The sequence below is a fragment of the Xenopus tropicalis genome, chromosome 2 (assembly GCF_000004195.4).
Source record: "Xenopus tropicalis strain Nigerian chromosome 2, UCB_Xtro_10.0, whole genome shotgun sequence".
NCBI lineage: Eukaryota > Metazoa > Chordata > Amphibia > Anura > Pipidae > Xenopus > Xenopus tropicalis.
The window spans coordinates 117,180,403-117,196,335 of record NC_030678.2 but is presented as its reverse complement, the minus strand read 5'-3'; the positions used below and the strand labels follow the sequence as shown (position 1 = coordinate 117,196,335).

General features: G+C 40.5%; 2 protein-coding genes across 5 annotated transcripts in view; both read left to right on the top strand.

The window, feature by feature from the left end:
- col4a2 (collagen, type IV, alpha 2) overlaps window positions 1-5,781 on the top strand; it is a 122,931-nt gene extending 117,150 nt beyond the window's left edge. For all 4 annotated transcript variants that reach the window (XM_031897040.1, XM_031897041.1, XM_002933017.3 and 1 more), the window contains exons 42-48: window positions 111-272; window positions 359-457; window positions 1,560-1,706; window positions 2,838-2,954; window positions 3,212-3,403; window positions 3,941-4,227; window positions 5,012-5,781. In XM_031897040.1, the coding sequence (XP_031752900.1) occupies window positions 111-272; window positions 359-457; window positions 1,560-1,706; window positions 2,838-2,954; window positions 3,212-3,403; window positions 3,941-4,227; window positions 5,012-5,266 (1,259 nt within the window). In that variant the 3' untranslated portion in view covers window positions 5,267-5,781. The remainder of the gene's footprint in view (window positions 1-110; window positions 273-358; window positions 458-1,559; window positions 1,707-2,837; window positions 2,955-3,211; window positions 3,404-3,940; window positions 4,228-5,011) is intronic.
- Window positions 5,782-13,382: 7,601 nt separating this feature from the next.
- On the top strand, window positions 13,383-15,609 carry LOC101730601. The gene has a single exon (XM_012955402.3). The coding sequence runs from the start codon at window positions 13,646-13,648 to the stop codon at window positions 15,122-15,124; it is 1,479 nt and encodes a 492-aa protein (XP_012810856.2). The 5' UTR covers window positions 13,383-13,645; the 3' UTR covers window positions 15,125-15,609.
- The last annotated feature ends 324 nt before the right edge of the window (window positions 15,610-15,933 follow it).

Genomic DNA, 15,933 nt, shown 5'->3' with positions numbered 1-15,933 from the left:
TGTTAAATTATTGTGAGACCATTTGTTATATAACTTATTGCAATGATAAGTAAGTGATGATTATACATTTAATCTAAGAACTTCTTGTGTCTTACAAAATTGGTTTGTAGGTTTTCCAGGCCCTATCGGAAGACCAGGTTTACCCTCTAAACCTGGAGTAAAAGGAGTCATAGGGGATCTGGGGTTACAAGGGAACTATGGTGCTAAAGGTATTCCTGGTGACGAAGGAAAAGTGGGAGTTCCTGGACTGGCTGGAATACCTGGAGCCAAAGGTGCTGTTTTCTATTGTTCTGTTATGTGAAAGAGGTTTTTTCCCTTCTACATCACCAAAATAACCATACATTTATTTTGTTTCTAGGTTTGAAAGGCAGTGCTGGCTTCCAGGGTTTTGTTGGGGTATCAGGGTATCGAGGAGATCAAGGACCTAAAGGGCTTAGAGGTGACATCGGAGAATATGGTGAGTAGAAAACACACTGGTAAAATTGATTCTTAGGCTATAACATGAATTCACAAATAACAGAGAAAGCATTTAACAATGCCATTGTACTATATATAATGGACCAGATTGAATTCAGTGAGAAAAGGTTATCTCATGGTTTATCACGTAAAAACTTATGTATGAGATTAAATTCCAGGAGAAAAACTCTTCTAATTCAATTGAAGTTTTTTCCCATAGACTTTAATAGAGTTTTCATATGATAAACATTGAGATAAGTTTTTTTTAATTAAATTGTATCTTAATTTGCATGTCGTCCATAAGTTTTCACGTAATAAACATTTTTTTCACTGACTTGAATCTGGCCCAATATGTCACCTTATTGATTTAAGAAAGCAATGTAAAGAACGATTGCATGAGGCATCGGTTCTGTTATTTTAATTCTTATTGTAACTTGCCATAAAATGGGAAAAATAAGGTTCACTCCACACACAGCATTCAGTAGTATGACTCTGTTTAATGATTGTACATATGTATATATAGCGCTACTTTGAGAATACTGCTGGATACCTGAGGAAAAAAACAATTATTTCAGTTGTAGTAGTTCTACTGAAAATAACAAAAGTGGCATCTTTGAACTGTAACAGGAAAATAAATTTATGCTGTATATAACTTTGTTAATCTGTGATCAGCCCCCACTCCTAAACATAGCTGCATTTCCACCTAAATTTTTACATCAAAGATTTCAAAGAAATATGCTATTTGATCTGGTGCACGAATAGACTGTCCAGTTTGGTTACACACATTGGGAAGTGATTAAGTAGGTGATGCCTTTGTCCTTATACAGTCAGCTGCCAATCTGGCTGAGAGGCTAAATCAACAGTAAATGTATGGCTGAGTATGGGCTGCATACACATAAATACCAAGCCTAATTTATAAGTATCTAGTCTTAAAGGCATGATATGGTATGAAGAGACTATAAGTGGAAGGGTATGGTAGAATGAGATGACAATGTAGTTCTGGATAATATATCACATGCCTTCCTTTAAACAGTACATGTAGTTTTACAAAATATTAGAATGTGATTACATTATAGTTTATGTTTGTTTTGTCCTCTATAAAGGTTTAAAGGGTCCTCCTGGACAACCGGGCCCTATGTCTGAACCTCCTCTTATTACGGCTGAACAAGGCTACCCTGGAGCACACGGAATTATTGGCCATCAAGGTGTTCAGGGCGATATGGGCCCAAAAGGTCTTGTGGGTACTCCAGGTATGCATGCTTCACATTTTTCAGGATTCAGTTTTTGCCTCACATATGATTGTGTTTAAGTATTTATTTAGAATTCTGTTAATAAAAATATTTAAAAAAAAACCCAGAAAATATGTTATCACTTCTGTCAGTCAAATAATGCAAAACTGCATAAGCGGTATTTCCTTCTCACAATCTTTCCTGGTTTCCATGGAGATAATCTGGGTTTTTTTTTTGGCTTTTTGTTTGTTTTTAGAATGGGCTATGGATATGTGTGTGACCTTTGATGTCCAAACATTACATTGCATTACAACACAGCAATCTCAGGCATGGCAGAAAAGCACTGGGCTCATTTACAAACACTTGGCAAAACTTTCTCAGTGTAATAACTTAAAGTGACTAATCAGTTGTTTAGCTTCATTATTTTACTTACAGCAGGCTGATTAAAGCTAATTGCTGATTAGCAACTGCACTGGGGCCTTGCCTAGTTTTAGCAAGTGAGCCCTTTCATATTCATTAGATATAACCAGAAAGATTACCTTTATTTACAAGTAACCCTTTAGGGCTCTGGTACACGGGGAGATTAGTCGCCCGCGGCAAAACTCCCTGCTCGCGGGTGACTAATCTCCCTGAGTTGCCTCGCGAGTCTTTTTCGGCGATTTGCGCGAAATCGCGCCACCGCGTCTGCCATCCCGCCGGCGACTTACATGTTCGCCGGTGGGATGGCAGGGGGAAGGCAACTCGGGGAGATTAGTCGCCCGCGAGCAGGGAGTTTTGCCGCGGGCGACTAATCTCCCCGTGTACCAGAGCCCTTAAATTCTAACTTCATTCCCATACAGTATCTTGGAGCGTTTAAGATGGTTCTTATTTTCACTTGATTAAGCCAATGGCCTTTTAGCTTTACAGTTATCATGTAAGTACACATTTAGCCTAAGACTATGACCACAGAGAAGCCCTTTTTCTCTACTGATTTTCAACTAGAAATTCAGTGCAACAAAAAGTAAATAGTGCAGTACAGGAATAAAATGTACCCAAAAAGCTTTAAAGACATGAAAAGGTAAAGCATAGCTTTCTGTATAGTAGGAAAATATACAGGCCTCACCCACACTGCTGACATGAATAATTAGAAACAATTTGTGATATATTGTTAAGGTGCCCCTGGCCAAACCGGTAAAGAAGGCTTACCAGGTGTACCAGGCTGGCCTGCTCCTCCAGGCAGTCGTGGAGAACAAGGACCCATGGGACGAACAGGACCTAATGGATTCAAAGGTAAATGAGTTTAGTGTAAAAAAAAAAAATGATTGAACTGCAGAAAAAATATATACCCCATCCAGAAAAATAAGGTTTTCCATAAAATAGTAAATTTAAATATGCCATTACTATAACAATTCTATGCTTTTATTCACTTATACTAGAGAAAGTGAGCTGATAAATGGAAAAAGACATTTGGGTAGCAACTGCAGCACAAGTTTATAAATGTGTGAAACTGAAAGCGGAAATGTTATAAACTTTCTTATGTTTGGCAGGTGCCAGTGGTGTGCCAGGCAGGGCAGGGCTTCCTGGGATGCCCGGGAGAAGTGTCAATATTGGCTATCTTTTAGTCAAGCACAGTCAAACAGATGAAGAGCCAATGTGTCCTGTTGGTATGGCCCGCTTGTGGACTGGGTATAGTCTCTTGTATTTTGAAGGACAGGAAAAAGCACACAATCAAGACTTAGGTAAGTGTCTATTACATGGGTGCAACAAGATTAATATTGGTTATAAACACATAGGATTTTTTTAAAATAAATGTTATGAAAATCAGATATGTTTTTCCATAGCTAGAAGACTTATGTGCCCTTACTAGAAATGCATTATTATATTATACTTTTTATATACTTTTCAAAATTCCTTTATAAGCACTATGTAATAATGTAAAACAGTCAAAAGTAGTCCAGGGAATGACACCCCCTCATGGTGTAAGGGCTCCCAAATGTCTGTGTATCTTTTGCGTTACAATGTACGCACATATATTCCCTTTAGTACAATGTTGACTCTTCAGGTTTCCTTATTAGGGAGAGTTTCAAACTTTTTTCCCCCATTATCCTATATCAGGTAGAAGTTAGGTTTAGCTAACTGTTAAACTCAATGGACACATCTTTTTTCCATATCTAACAACCATGAAACTATAACCATTATCTTGTAACTAATGTGTTTTACATATTTTAACAGGCTACACAATGAACTTCTTTAAACTCCTTTGGTTTGTGTTTTAGGTCTAGCTGGATCTTGTTTACAGCGCTTCAGTACAATGCCGTTCCTGTACTGCAACCCAGGGGATGTCTGTTATTATGCCAACCGTAACGATAAGTCTTATTGGCTTTCCACCACTGCACCTCTTCCAATGATGCCTGTGGTTGAAGAAGAAATTAGGCCATATATTAGCCGTTGCTCAGTGTGTGAGGCTCCAGCAGTAGCAATTGCTGTTCACAGTCAAGATGTCAGTATCCCACATTGCCCAGATGGTTGGCGGAGCTTGTGGATTGGCTACTCCTTTCTCATGGTATTTAATCTTTTTTATTTCCAACAGCACAAATAAATTTGTATTTTCAGAAAATGACTTTTGTTTGAGTACAAAACAGCAAGAGATTTGATACCTGTACGAATATGACAAATTATAACTGTGTCCTATTACTTTAAGAAATGTGTTTTTATATTATTTATCCCCCCTGTCTAGCCAATGTTCAGTCCAATGTGTAATATAAACCTCTAAAACCATTTTTTGTGGTGTAAGATTTACCAAAAGGGTAGGTTTTACAGAAATAAAAATGGATGGTGTAGCTTAAATAGAGTTTTGTGTAAAGCCCTAAGTATATAGCTTGAGCTAAAAAGCATTTGTGAGACACACTGAGACACAGTGAAAGGGATAGGAAAGTTGGGAACATGGATGCTTCAAAAAGAGAAAGACAGACAATAGGTTAGAGGTAGTGAGACATAGAAAAACTGAATGGCAACATTGGGGTAGTTGCAGTCTCAAAGAGCAACAGTTTTTTGATCGTTTGTGTCCGTGATCCCCATTTGAAAGCTTGAAAGAGTCAGAAGGCAAATAATTCAACAACTACAAAAAAAATGACAAAATTAAGACCAGTTGAAAAGTTGCTAAGAACTGGCCATTCTATAAAATACTATAAATATAAATAAAATACTATAAAATACTATAAATATTAACTTAGCTGAACCAACCCATTAATGTGCCTTTTCCTTTATGTTCTACTAAGCAAACCTTATAGCTATTCTGTGTATGACAGACAATGGATTGACAGTTTGCACTTCTCTCTGTATCACAGCACACTGCCGCAGGCGATGAGGGGGGAGGACAATCTCTCTCCTCCCCTGGAAGTTGTTTGGAAGACTTCAGGGCGACTCCATTCATTGAATGCAATGGTGGAAGAGGGACCTGCCACTACTTTGCAAACAAATACAGTTTCTGGCTTACTACTATTGACGAGCCCTTCCAGAGCTCTCCGCCTGCAGATACACTAAAAGCTGGGCTGATTCGAACTCATATCAGCCGATGCCAAGTCTGCATGAAAAATTTGTAAAACAAAAAATTGTTCCTTGCTGATTTTATGACAAAAATTTATATTGGTGCTCAATTTTAACTTATTACCTCACACCAGATAATGATACCTTGTTATGTTAACTCTGTTAAATCTTTGCTATTCATATACCTGCTTTCCTACCCTCCATATGCATTAAGGCATTATTTGACAAGTACATGCAAGCCTGCTACATGGATAAGGAGAATTTATTCACCATTCAGCTATTTTCAAACCCACATCTAACAAATGGGACCATGTATATTAAATGATTACTAATTATTATTTGCATCCAAAGCTACACTGTTGTTAGTTTTCAATGAATATCAGTTTATATTTATTGATTAAAATGGCCCTAATCCTATTTCTTTTTTATAAAAATAGCAAGCAGTAACAATTTAGATTAAAGGGGAACTCCGGCTTCTGAACCCTACACAACACAGAATCACAACACATATCAATGTAATATGTTCCTTTAAAAAATATGAATAAATTCCATTTTTATATGCTGAAATCAAGCTGCAAAACAGTTTTCTTTCTGCATTATTTGAAATCCTAGCAGGGTAAGAGGAACTATAACACTGATGTTATGAATTGTAACAACATTTCCACAGCTAACCGACAGCAATACAGGGGTTATATAACCCACAATGCATTGTACGGTGATGTTCCTTTCCTTGTTGGCATCAGGTGTGCAGGGAATTGTAGAATTTGAAAGATGCAGGTAGGCTGAGGACAGTCGACTACTGTTACAATTTTAAAAGTAGTCAGCCAGATCAGTAGAAGAAGAGGGGGCAGGCTTAGGTAACTGTTCCAAACTATGTTATTAAAAATCATAAAAAGGCTGCACCTTTTTTCATTGATGTATATTGCAAAGTTACTTGAAATTATGTTTACTGTTCAAAAAGTGTAAGATGTGTTTGGATGGAGTTCCCCTTTAGGAAAGAATAGCTAATATCCCTTTTCCTTAGATACCAATTTTAAGTTATTTTATATCACACATTAGGCCGATAATTTAGTACAGTTATGTAGGGCACAGCCCTGTATGGTTAATATACACAGACATTATAGCTTGATAAGTAGTGACGCAGAGAGAGGGTGCTTGGTTTAAAGGGCAGTAACCTTTAAAGAAATGTTTATATTTATGATAAGATGATGTGTAAAAATGTTTTTTTTGCTTGATACTGATGGTATAAGGTGAAGGGAACCTGTTAGTTGTACAATGTAAAAATCTCCCACAAAAATAAGACATTTACCTTTTTAACATGTAGGAAACACACTGGGGAAAATGTACAATAGTGATACAGTTTTACACACTTTACTGTTTAAAATTCATGTATATAATAACATAGTCTGTAACATAAAAGCAATTTGTCTGTGACACTTTCCTTTTAGTGGATATCTCCATGCCTGACAAAACATAAAGTGAAACAACCTACAAACCGTATCTACCTACAAACTGACCACTAGTAACTGTCTCTTGAAGCTGAGTATGTGCAATAATCTCTGCTGTAGGTTTGATGCTTTGTATCAGTTGGATATCAACATTTTAAAAATGTGTTGGTCTCTCCCAAAGTGTAATGTGCCATAGATATTCACGCCATAACCCCACATTAGCATAGCATTAGATGGGTACATAGTCTTGTTTTATACATCAAGACAAGCTCTTGTTTTAGACATCTTGGTGCATGGGGAAGGTTAAAGCTTGTGTGAATGAAAGAAAATGAATAAAGCCTGTAGCAGAATCCTACTATGCATCACCAAAGCAGTGTAAAAATATTCCATATTCAATGGCAAATCCATTTAAATACAGGCACCACTTGACAGCGCGGAATATACTTCAGAGCCCTATCAGCGCGGCACATGATCAAACAGTGCAGGGTTGTGTGACTGAATAGGCAGTATGTAAAGGTTTCTCAGAATATTAGCAAGCTGGAATATTTAATACTGTACCATGCTAGCAAGATAAACACTATAAATCACATTATTTATAAAGGCGTGTTGTTTCTAAAAATGACAATATCATTTTATATCACATCAGACCTGGCATGACCTATTGAAGTCAGCAGCAGGGTTGTTTTAATAAATGAGCACAGTGGCATTTGCCGAGAAACCAAAACAGCCCTCTTCATTATAATCATAGCAAAGAACTAGCAACAAAACCCTTTGTATTCTTTTTTGTGATCATTCTAAGTTGGTGTTAATAGACCCTTTTTTCTTGTGGCACCCCTTATTGTGATTAAAGGAATGGTTCAGTGTAAAAATTAAACTGGGTAAAATAGATAGACTGTGCAAAATAAAAAAAAAATTCAGTATAGTTAGTTAGGCAAAAATGTAATCTATAAAGGCTGGAGTGAGCAGATATCTTAACATAACAGTCAGAACACTACTTCCTGCTTTCGGCTTTCTAAGCTGTTAGCAGTCAGTAATCAATCAGTGACTTGAGGGGGGGCCATATGGGACATAACCGTTAAGTTAGTTTGCATTTGAATCTGACCTGCGTGCTCACAAACTAACTGAACATTTATGTCCCATGTGCCCCCCCCCCCCCAAATTCACTGACTAACTAAGAGGTTATAGAGATGAAAGCAGGAAGAAGAGTTCTGGCTATTATGTTAGACATCTGCTCACTCCAGCCTTTATAGATAACATTTTTGCCTAACTAACTATACTGAAAACATTTTTTTATTTTGCACAGTCTATCTATTTTACCCAGTTTCATTTTTACACTGAACTGTTCCTTTAAAGTTTATCCACACATGGTTGCTGATTCGAGTGCACTTCAGTTAGCACAGACCAATGCCTTTATCGTCTGCCTTATTATGTTTAAGTTCAGCTGCTTAAAAGCCAAATTCATAGCTCCATGTGGTTTTGCACACAGTACCCTTGTGGTGAATTTTAACACAGCTTTATGAATATGCCCCTAATTGGTAGAGACTGGCAAAAAGTGTAACATTTCTAGCCGATGCTTTTAAGCTTTCGTTCCCCTTAAAGTCCCCATTGATTTGTTGAAGCGAGTTGCATTTTGGAAAATCATACACGGATTCTTGTTCTAAAAATATCAGCTATGTCTGTTTCCTACTCATGCAGTATACTTTTCCAGCTGCACCCTTCAAAAGCAAATGGGATTACAGGAAGATCCAGATATTTTTACTACTAAACTAGAAGTTGCATATCATTTGTCACACTTGCAGTTTACATATACTTTAATAAATGTGATGCACTGACATTTACCCGCTCTTTGCTAATTTATAAGCTCTTGAAAAAATGGACACTTTCAATTGCCAAAATAGGTTACTTGGATATTATTACAAAATGTAAGTATTATTAACTGTGTATCTCCTGTTATGCAAAAAAGTAAAATACTGGTCATGTATTAGAATATCCATGGAGAGAGTACTGGCAGCTGGATTGTGTTGGAACTTGCTACACTACCGTAGTATCTGCAGATGAGCATAAGAGTTATTATCATAGCCAGGGGCATTAGCAGATAAAAGAAGCAGAATACAGTTATTGGCCAGGGGAAATGAATCAAACCATTTCAAGAAAGCCTGAATAAAGTAGAATGGCCATGGCTGCCCATGGAGGTGCTCCCTTAGGGCATGGGACTGCCTGTAATAATCCATGAGGCATCTCTGCAGCAGAGAGAGAAAAATCTTGAGAAATAGTCACAGAGCAGCCTAAATCTGGGAACATTCTATGGTTCACAAAAGTCCATGTTTTCTCTTAAGTGAAACAGGTAAATAATTCATAGGGTAAGATGGTTTATGTTAGAACTATGTTAATGAACAATAAATAATTATGTAAATACATATTAAATATTTCTTTCTACAACGTGAAAATCACTAACTAACATGTGACGAATCCAGACCTGCCAGGTTCTCTATTTTAACTGCACCGACTATTTATACCATTATTATATACAAATATAACAATGAGCCGTCCCTTTCTAGAATGAGACTGGTAACAGCTTGGCTTACCATTTACTCCTGATGTTTTTATAGAAATGTTTTCCTGCTTTTTATTGCAGTATGTCTGGTATCAGCCTGCTGTGCTTAGCCACCTGACACATGGTAGCCCCCCCCCCCAAAACTGCCATTAATGGAAACTGCCTGAGGCTGAAATCCTTATATGTGTGCCATTTTTAGTGTGAGTCAGAATTTGATGCTATGGGGCACATTCATCGAAGGTTGATTTCAGAGATTTGTAACGCAAGCTAGGGAGAGTTTCCCATTGATTTATGATTGATTTACTAATCCACACCACAGTGTTTATATACAAATACATAATATACAAATCAAATGGAAGTTTCATCTCCTCAGCATAGATCGGCCAAGATACCATGGAAATCGATAGGAAATATATATGCTGATTATGGGATCTATATCATTATTTTTTTGGTTTCTCAAAGATTTAAATGTTTAAGTTAGAGATGCTGTCAAAAGGCTGGAGACTGTAAGGCATGCTAGTATCTGAGAAAGTTACCCCAAACACTTGGGATTAATTTCTTTAATCTAACCAAGCCAAGATAAATTCCTATAAAGCAGGCATGCTAGTATAAGTTACCCCAAATTCCTATAGACAGATCCAGTGTATTGGGCCTCTGCTACTTGTGAAATGGCCACCATTCTAATAATAGGAGATGGTCAGACCTTTTGTACACAAACAGCACGGCACGGGTTGGTTATCTTTGATGTAGTTTTTCTGAAGAGAGAGTCCAGAGTTCTTCATATGAATAAAAACCTATATGGGACTCCCATGCAATAAGGAATATTTGCCCATACTTTTATTCTCTTTTATTCTTTTCTTCTTACTGTTGAATACTGTTAAATAATACTGTTGAATACATGCATTGTATATAAATATGGCCTAACTAACTGCTGCATAGAATTCCAGGCACTAAATAAAGTTAAAGTTTAATATAAGAAAGGAATAATTTGTAGTCTTGAAACGGGGATTTTTGTGGCTTCTCAAGCCCATAATACAGTATAAGTCCATATTTGTCCCAACACAGGTTTCATACAGAACTGAGAGACAATGTACATTACTTCATTTACACTAAATTGTTATTTTAGTTATTATTTGAATGTCGATTTACAATTTTTTTGTTATCACTATGAATAAAACTGTGTTTTTTTTATTCTTAATGCTGATTCATTATGAAAGAACATCAGTGGAAATAAAGTTAATGTTACAAAATGGCAGTCAGGTTTTTGGTGGAGGCTAATACTCATTAGTGCCCTGATTTAAAATGTGAGCTCTCAGTCTGGTGTAAGATTAAAGGAGACAGAAAGTGTTAGTCGCAGGGGGTTGCCAAATGTTAGGTGCCCAACAGTGATTATATTCTCTTACCTGATACCCCAGGTTGGTGCTCCTGTTAGAAAACTGCACCGGCCCAGGGTTCTTCTTAGCGAACACCACAGAAATCTTCCTGCTTCTTATTCTTCAATCCCCAGTAACCGATGCATGCCCAATAGAGTGATAGAGTGTTTTCCTGGTGTTCTGCTGGCCCAGTCCGACCCTGCATATTGGGTGCATCAATCACTGGTATTCTTCTATATGGACAGGATTATTTTAAAATAATGCACAGTATGATGTAAGCCAGTAATCCCCAACCAGTGGCTCGGGGGCAACATGTTGCTCACCAACCCCTTGGATGTTGCTCTCAGTGCCCCCAAACCAGGTAGTTATTTTTGAATTCCTGACTTGGGGGCAAGTTTTGGTTGAATAAAAACAAGATTTACTACCAAATAAAGCCTCCTGTAAGCTGATAGTATGCATAGAGGCTACCTAATAGCCAATCTTAGCCCTTATTTGGCACCTCCATGAACTTTTATGGTGCTTGTGTTGCTCTCCAAGTCTTTTTACATTTGACTGTGGCTCACAAGTAAGAAAGGTTGGGGACCCCTGATGTAAGCAATGCAAGCATCTGAAAAGTTCCAGGCAGACAGATTTTTTTCATATCCCTACTAGGCAGGGCTTAGCTTAGTTATAAGACTGCTAAAAACTGCTGGGGCTGAAGAGGTTAAGGGAGTCCAGTGCTGCATTAACTGACAAGTAGTTCCAGCATGTTTATATATTTATATATGCTGTGGGACCCATATCTTTCACTTACACCACTGCCTAAAAAAACAACCTTATATTAATACACTTTGTATTAGAATGGCAGGTGAATGGGTACCGGGGTCTGGGCCGGCGGGGCCCACCGGGTTTTTTCCTGGTGCCCTGCCGGGCCAGTTAGACCCTGCATACGGAAGTACTCAGTACCAAGGCAGTTTTGTGCGGAAGCAAAGGCCCAGGGTATCAGGTAAGCCTTTTCTTCTCCTTTAAAATTGTGACTCTTGCCGGCCTGTGTGGCTAAATGGGGCAATTAATACAATAGCGATGAGCACATTTTTTCACCAGGCATGGATTCACAGCGAATTTCCACATTTCGCCATTGGTGACTTGTTTCGTGAAACTTCTGTGAAAATTCGCCATTGAAAAAATCGTTGCACAAATTTTTTTTGCCGCGCATCAAAAAAAGGTGCGGTCGCGTAAAAAAACGAGTGACAAAATAAATAGCCACGGGCGACAAAAAAGATGTGGACGTCAAAAAAATCGCGTGACAAATGCATTGCGCAATTTTTCTTGCCGTTTCGCGAATTTTATGGTGAAGCAAAACGGGACAGATTCACTCATCACTACAATACAATACTATAACCCATGGTAAATATCAAGGTAAATATCAGAGCTAGGCCAAAGCTTCTGGCGCCCAAGAGAAGGCCCATACACAGCACATCCCCCACCACTCACTAGTCAGTGCACTGCTGGGTCAGATTTAGAGAAGGCAGCCAAGTTATGTTCCTACGGGGGTAGAAATGATTGCAAAAGAGAAGCAGACAGAGGAAGGAAGAATAGAATAATAGGATAAAATGACGACATCCCAGCGTTTTCACACGGATGTCTTCACTAATTTGCAACATTTCTTTCTGGAAAATATCTATTTAGTAACAGACTTTCCTGCCCACATTATGTTGTATGACTTGCTGGAATGTTAAAAGGTATGCGGATAACTTACCCACACACACTCAGCACTGCAGGCTGTTAAGTAGAACTAAAGCTATTTAAGCAGATTAAACTTTGATAAGAACAGAAAGTGCTAAGTACGAATGCCAATAGCTAACACCTTTTCAGCTGCAAGGTACATGGCATTACAGCTTTGATTGTTCCACAGTGGCATCCACAGACTTCTGAGCGTGTGCCCTAGAAAATATATGTATGTCATTTAAAGGAGAATCACTTACCTGATACCCTGGGCCGGTGCTCCCATTAGCAGAAAACTGCACCAGCCTGGGGTACATACAGACGAGCCATACTCTTCCTTTCTTCTTATTTCCCTGTGATTCCGGGGCCAGTGCTTGCGCAAAAGAGTGAAAAAAACTGCTTTTTTGTTAAAGTCCAGCTTTTCACTTTACTGCACATGCGCAGCCAGTGCGAAGTAAGAAGATGGAAGAGGATCGCTGGCCTGCATGTACCCTGAGCTGGTGCTGTTTTGTAAGTGAATACAATCACTGGGGGGTGACTAGCATTTTGGCACCCCCAGTGAAGTGACCTTTTCTTCTACTGTATGTGACATAACAAACTGTATAAGTTGGATGAAACTATTAGATATTTCTGTTTATGCTGAAATGTAACCCCTGCCCCCCTCCTACCTGTTATAGCAAATGCATTGTGTAGGTTAATCTCATCTAGGTGTGTATTGTGTGTAGCCAGCCGGCTCTGTCTGGCCCTTCTAATGTAATTGCCCCTATTGTGAGGGCACACAGAGCCAGACCCCATAGTGACACAATACACGTAGTTACCCCTTGTGAGAGCAGTGCTCTGTCTAGTAAATGCAAAAGACTGAACTGGGCATGCTCACTAGGTGGCTTCCCATAGGCCCAGTGGGATTAGCTATGATTGGCCCCTCTGGAAGCTGCCTTTGGGTTGGCAGAAGGAGTCAAATCCTGTTTTGGTTTTACGACAGGGGCTGTTCCCTTTCCGGCTACAAAGGTGGCTGCCAACAGTTCCAAGGAGCCTTTTGTCTGGGGTAAACCTCGCTGCGGCAGGACCCCCTCCCCTGTGTTCCCCTGGAATCTACCTTAGCTGCGGCAAGAAGATTCCCCCCAACTGTGTGTATTTCCCAATTCCCTAAGGAACAAGAGTGCAGGCTGGCTACCACCTACTGGCTTATGGAAACCTGCTGATGGCTACTTGCTATTCACCAATAAACGCCTCATCCTGTGAAACCAACTGTTTGCTCTTTGGGTCCTGCCCTATGTCTGTGAACTCACGGCCCTAAGGTTGTGACATAATTTGGTGGCAAGCAGTGGCATAGGATCCCAGGACCCAAAAGGCACCATGAGCACCCCACCTGGATTCTACGCCGACCCATTGGATCTCTTCGCTCGCATGGATTACTCCTGGACTCCAGAGATCCCTACAGATCCCAGAGAGAGGACCCTGTTCTGGCTGAGATGTGAGTCACTGGGACTATCTGGGGATGAGGGTCTGGCATATGGAGTAGGGCAGTTAGTGTCAGGAGAGGCAGACCTGGAGGATGGGTACTATGTTCTGCAGCGCACCATGCACCAACCAGGTGGGAGATATTTGCACAGTCCCTATACAGTGCTCCCGCTTCCCTGTTGCTTGGCGGAATGGCAGGGACAATGGGAGAGTCTGAATTTCTGTGACTATAGCACCTTTGTGGGTAACCCAGAGGAGGAATTCCATACCCTCTATGCACAGCGCTTCTTTTATATAGGAATGAATGATACAGAGGAACAGAGGGACTGGCTTGCTGACCTGGTGTATCAGGAACTGGAATTGATAAAAGAGTATGGAAGTATCCAGGAATTGGAAAACCAACGCAAGGAAGCACTGAGGGTATGTGCACAATCTTTTTGTAGTTTTCAGCAGGCACAGCCATGTCTTGGTACTGTAGGTCCAAAAGACTTTCACTTACCCCCCAGTACAGTCAGTGCCGGGGTGGGGGAGGAACAAAAAGCTTCCCAAACAACTTTATTTTGGTCCCCAAGTGAAATCCCTGTTTGTATGAAGTCCAGTGGTTGCGTTGCCCCTGAGCTGGCAGAACCGGAGAGTGGGTGCTGCCATTTTAAAGGCTTGGCAGAGGCTGAGGCCTCCCCAAGTCAAATCCCTGTTTGTACGGAGTTCAGTGGTTGCGTTGCCCCTGGGCTGGCAGAACCGGAGAGTGGGTGCTGCTATTTTAAAGGCTTGGCAGAGGCTGAGGCCTCCCCAAGTGAAATCCCAGTCTGTATGGAGTCCAGTGGTTGCGTTGCCCCTGAGCTGGCAGAACCGGAGAGTGGGTGCTGCCATTTTAAAGGCTTGGCAGAGGCTGAGGCCTCCCCAAGTCAAATCCCTGTTTGTACGGAGTTCAGTGGTTGCGTTGCCCCTGGGCTGGCAGAACCGGAGAGTGGGTGCTGCTATTTTAAAGGCTTGGCAGAGGCTGAGGCCTCCCCAAGTGAAATCCCTAATTGTGTGGAGCCTGGAGTTGCTCAGTTTGAAAAAAGCTTCAAGGAGGGAAGAGATGAGGATTCCCCACTACCTGAGTTGTTGCTGGCTGGAGAGGCCCAGGAACAGGACCAAGAGGAAAGCATTGCTCAGCATTCCCCAATGTCTATCAGAGCAGTCAGTTCTCAAAATGGAGTAAGGGGCACCCCAAAAGCACAACGTGTAGCCAGGGCAGTTGTTCCGGAAACCCCCTCTGGCAGACAACAAGGCCAGAGAATTACCCCACAGAGAAATACTGGTGAAAACACTGGTGAGTCCCTGTGCTGTCCCTATAATATTTCCCAGATGGAGGGGTCCCCCATTGTGTAATGTTACAGGGACCGGGGCCTTGAGAAAGGTTGGGTGGAACTTAGAATTAAAGAAAAGACAGGGGGATAAACATTTGTCTAATACTCTTTGGGGTCCACTGGTAATTGGGGTCTCTTGAAGATGAGTCACCTTGGCCTGACTGCTTGGGGAGGGGAATACAGACTGTACCACCTGTGATTGTTCCCTTCTCCCTGGAAGGCCCCTTTATTGTCCTGGAGGCCAGAACTGTGACATTTACAGGGTCGCCCATATGGAGGAGAGAGGGTTAATGATGGCCACCCGGAAATATCCCTCTTAGATTCTGTGGGTTCTGTTTACACCTCATCTTGTTATTCCTGTTTTGCCAATATGCACCCCCCCAAGGAACTAAAGACTTTTGCTTTATGGGAATTGGCTAGTGAGGCTGCTGGGAACCTGTGTAGGCCCCCAGCAGGCTCACTATTTGGGAAGGGGGAGAAATGTGACATAACAAACTGTATAAGTTGGATGAAACTATTAGATATTTCTGTTTATGCTGAAATGTAACTCCTGCCCCCCTCCTACCTGTTATAGCAAATGCATTGTGTAGGTTAATCTCATCTAGGTGTGTATTGTGTGTAGCCAGCCGGCTCTGTCTGGCCCTTCTAATGTAATTGCCCCTATTGTGAGGGCACATAGAGCCAGACCCCATAGTGACACAATACACGTAGTTACCCCTTGTGAGAGCAGTGCTCTGTCTAGTAAATGCAAAAGACTGAACTGGGCATGCTCACTAGGTGGCTTCCCATAGGCCCAGTGGGATTAGCTATGATTGGCCCCTCTGGAAGCTG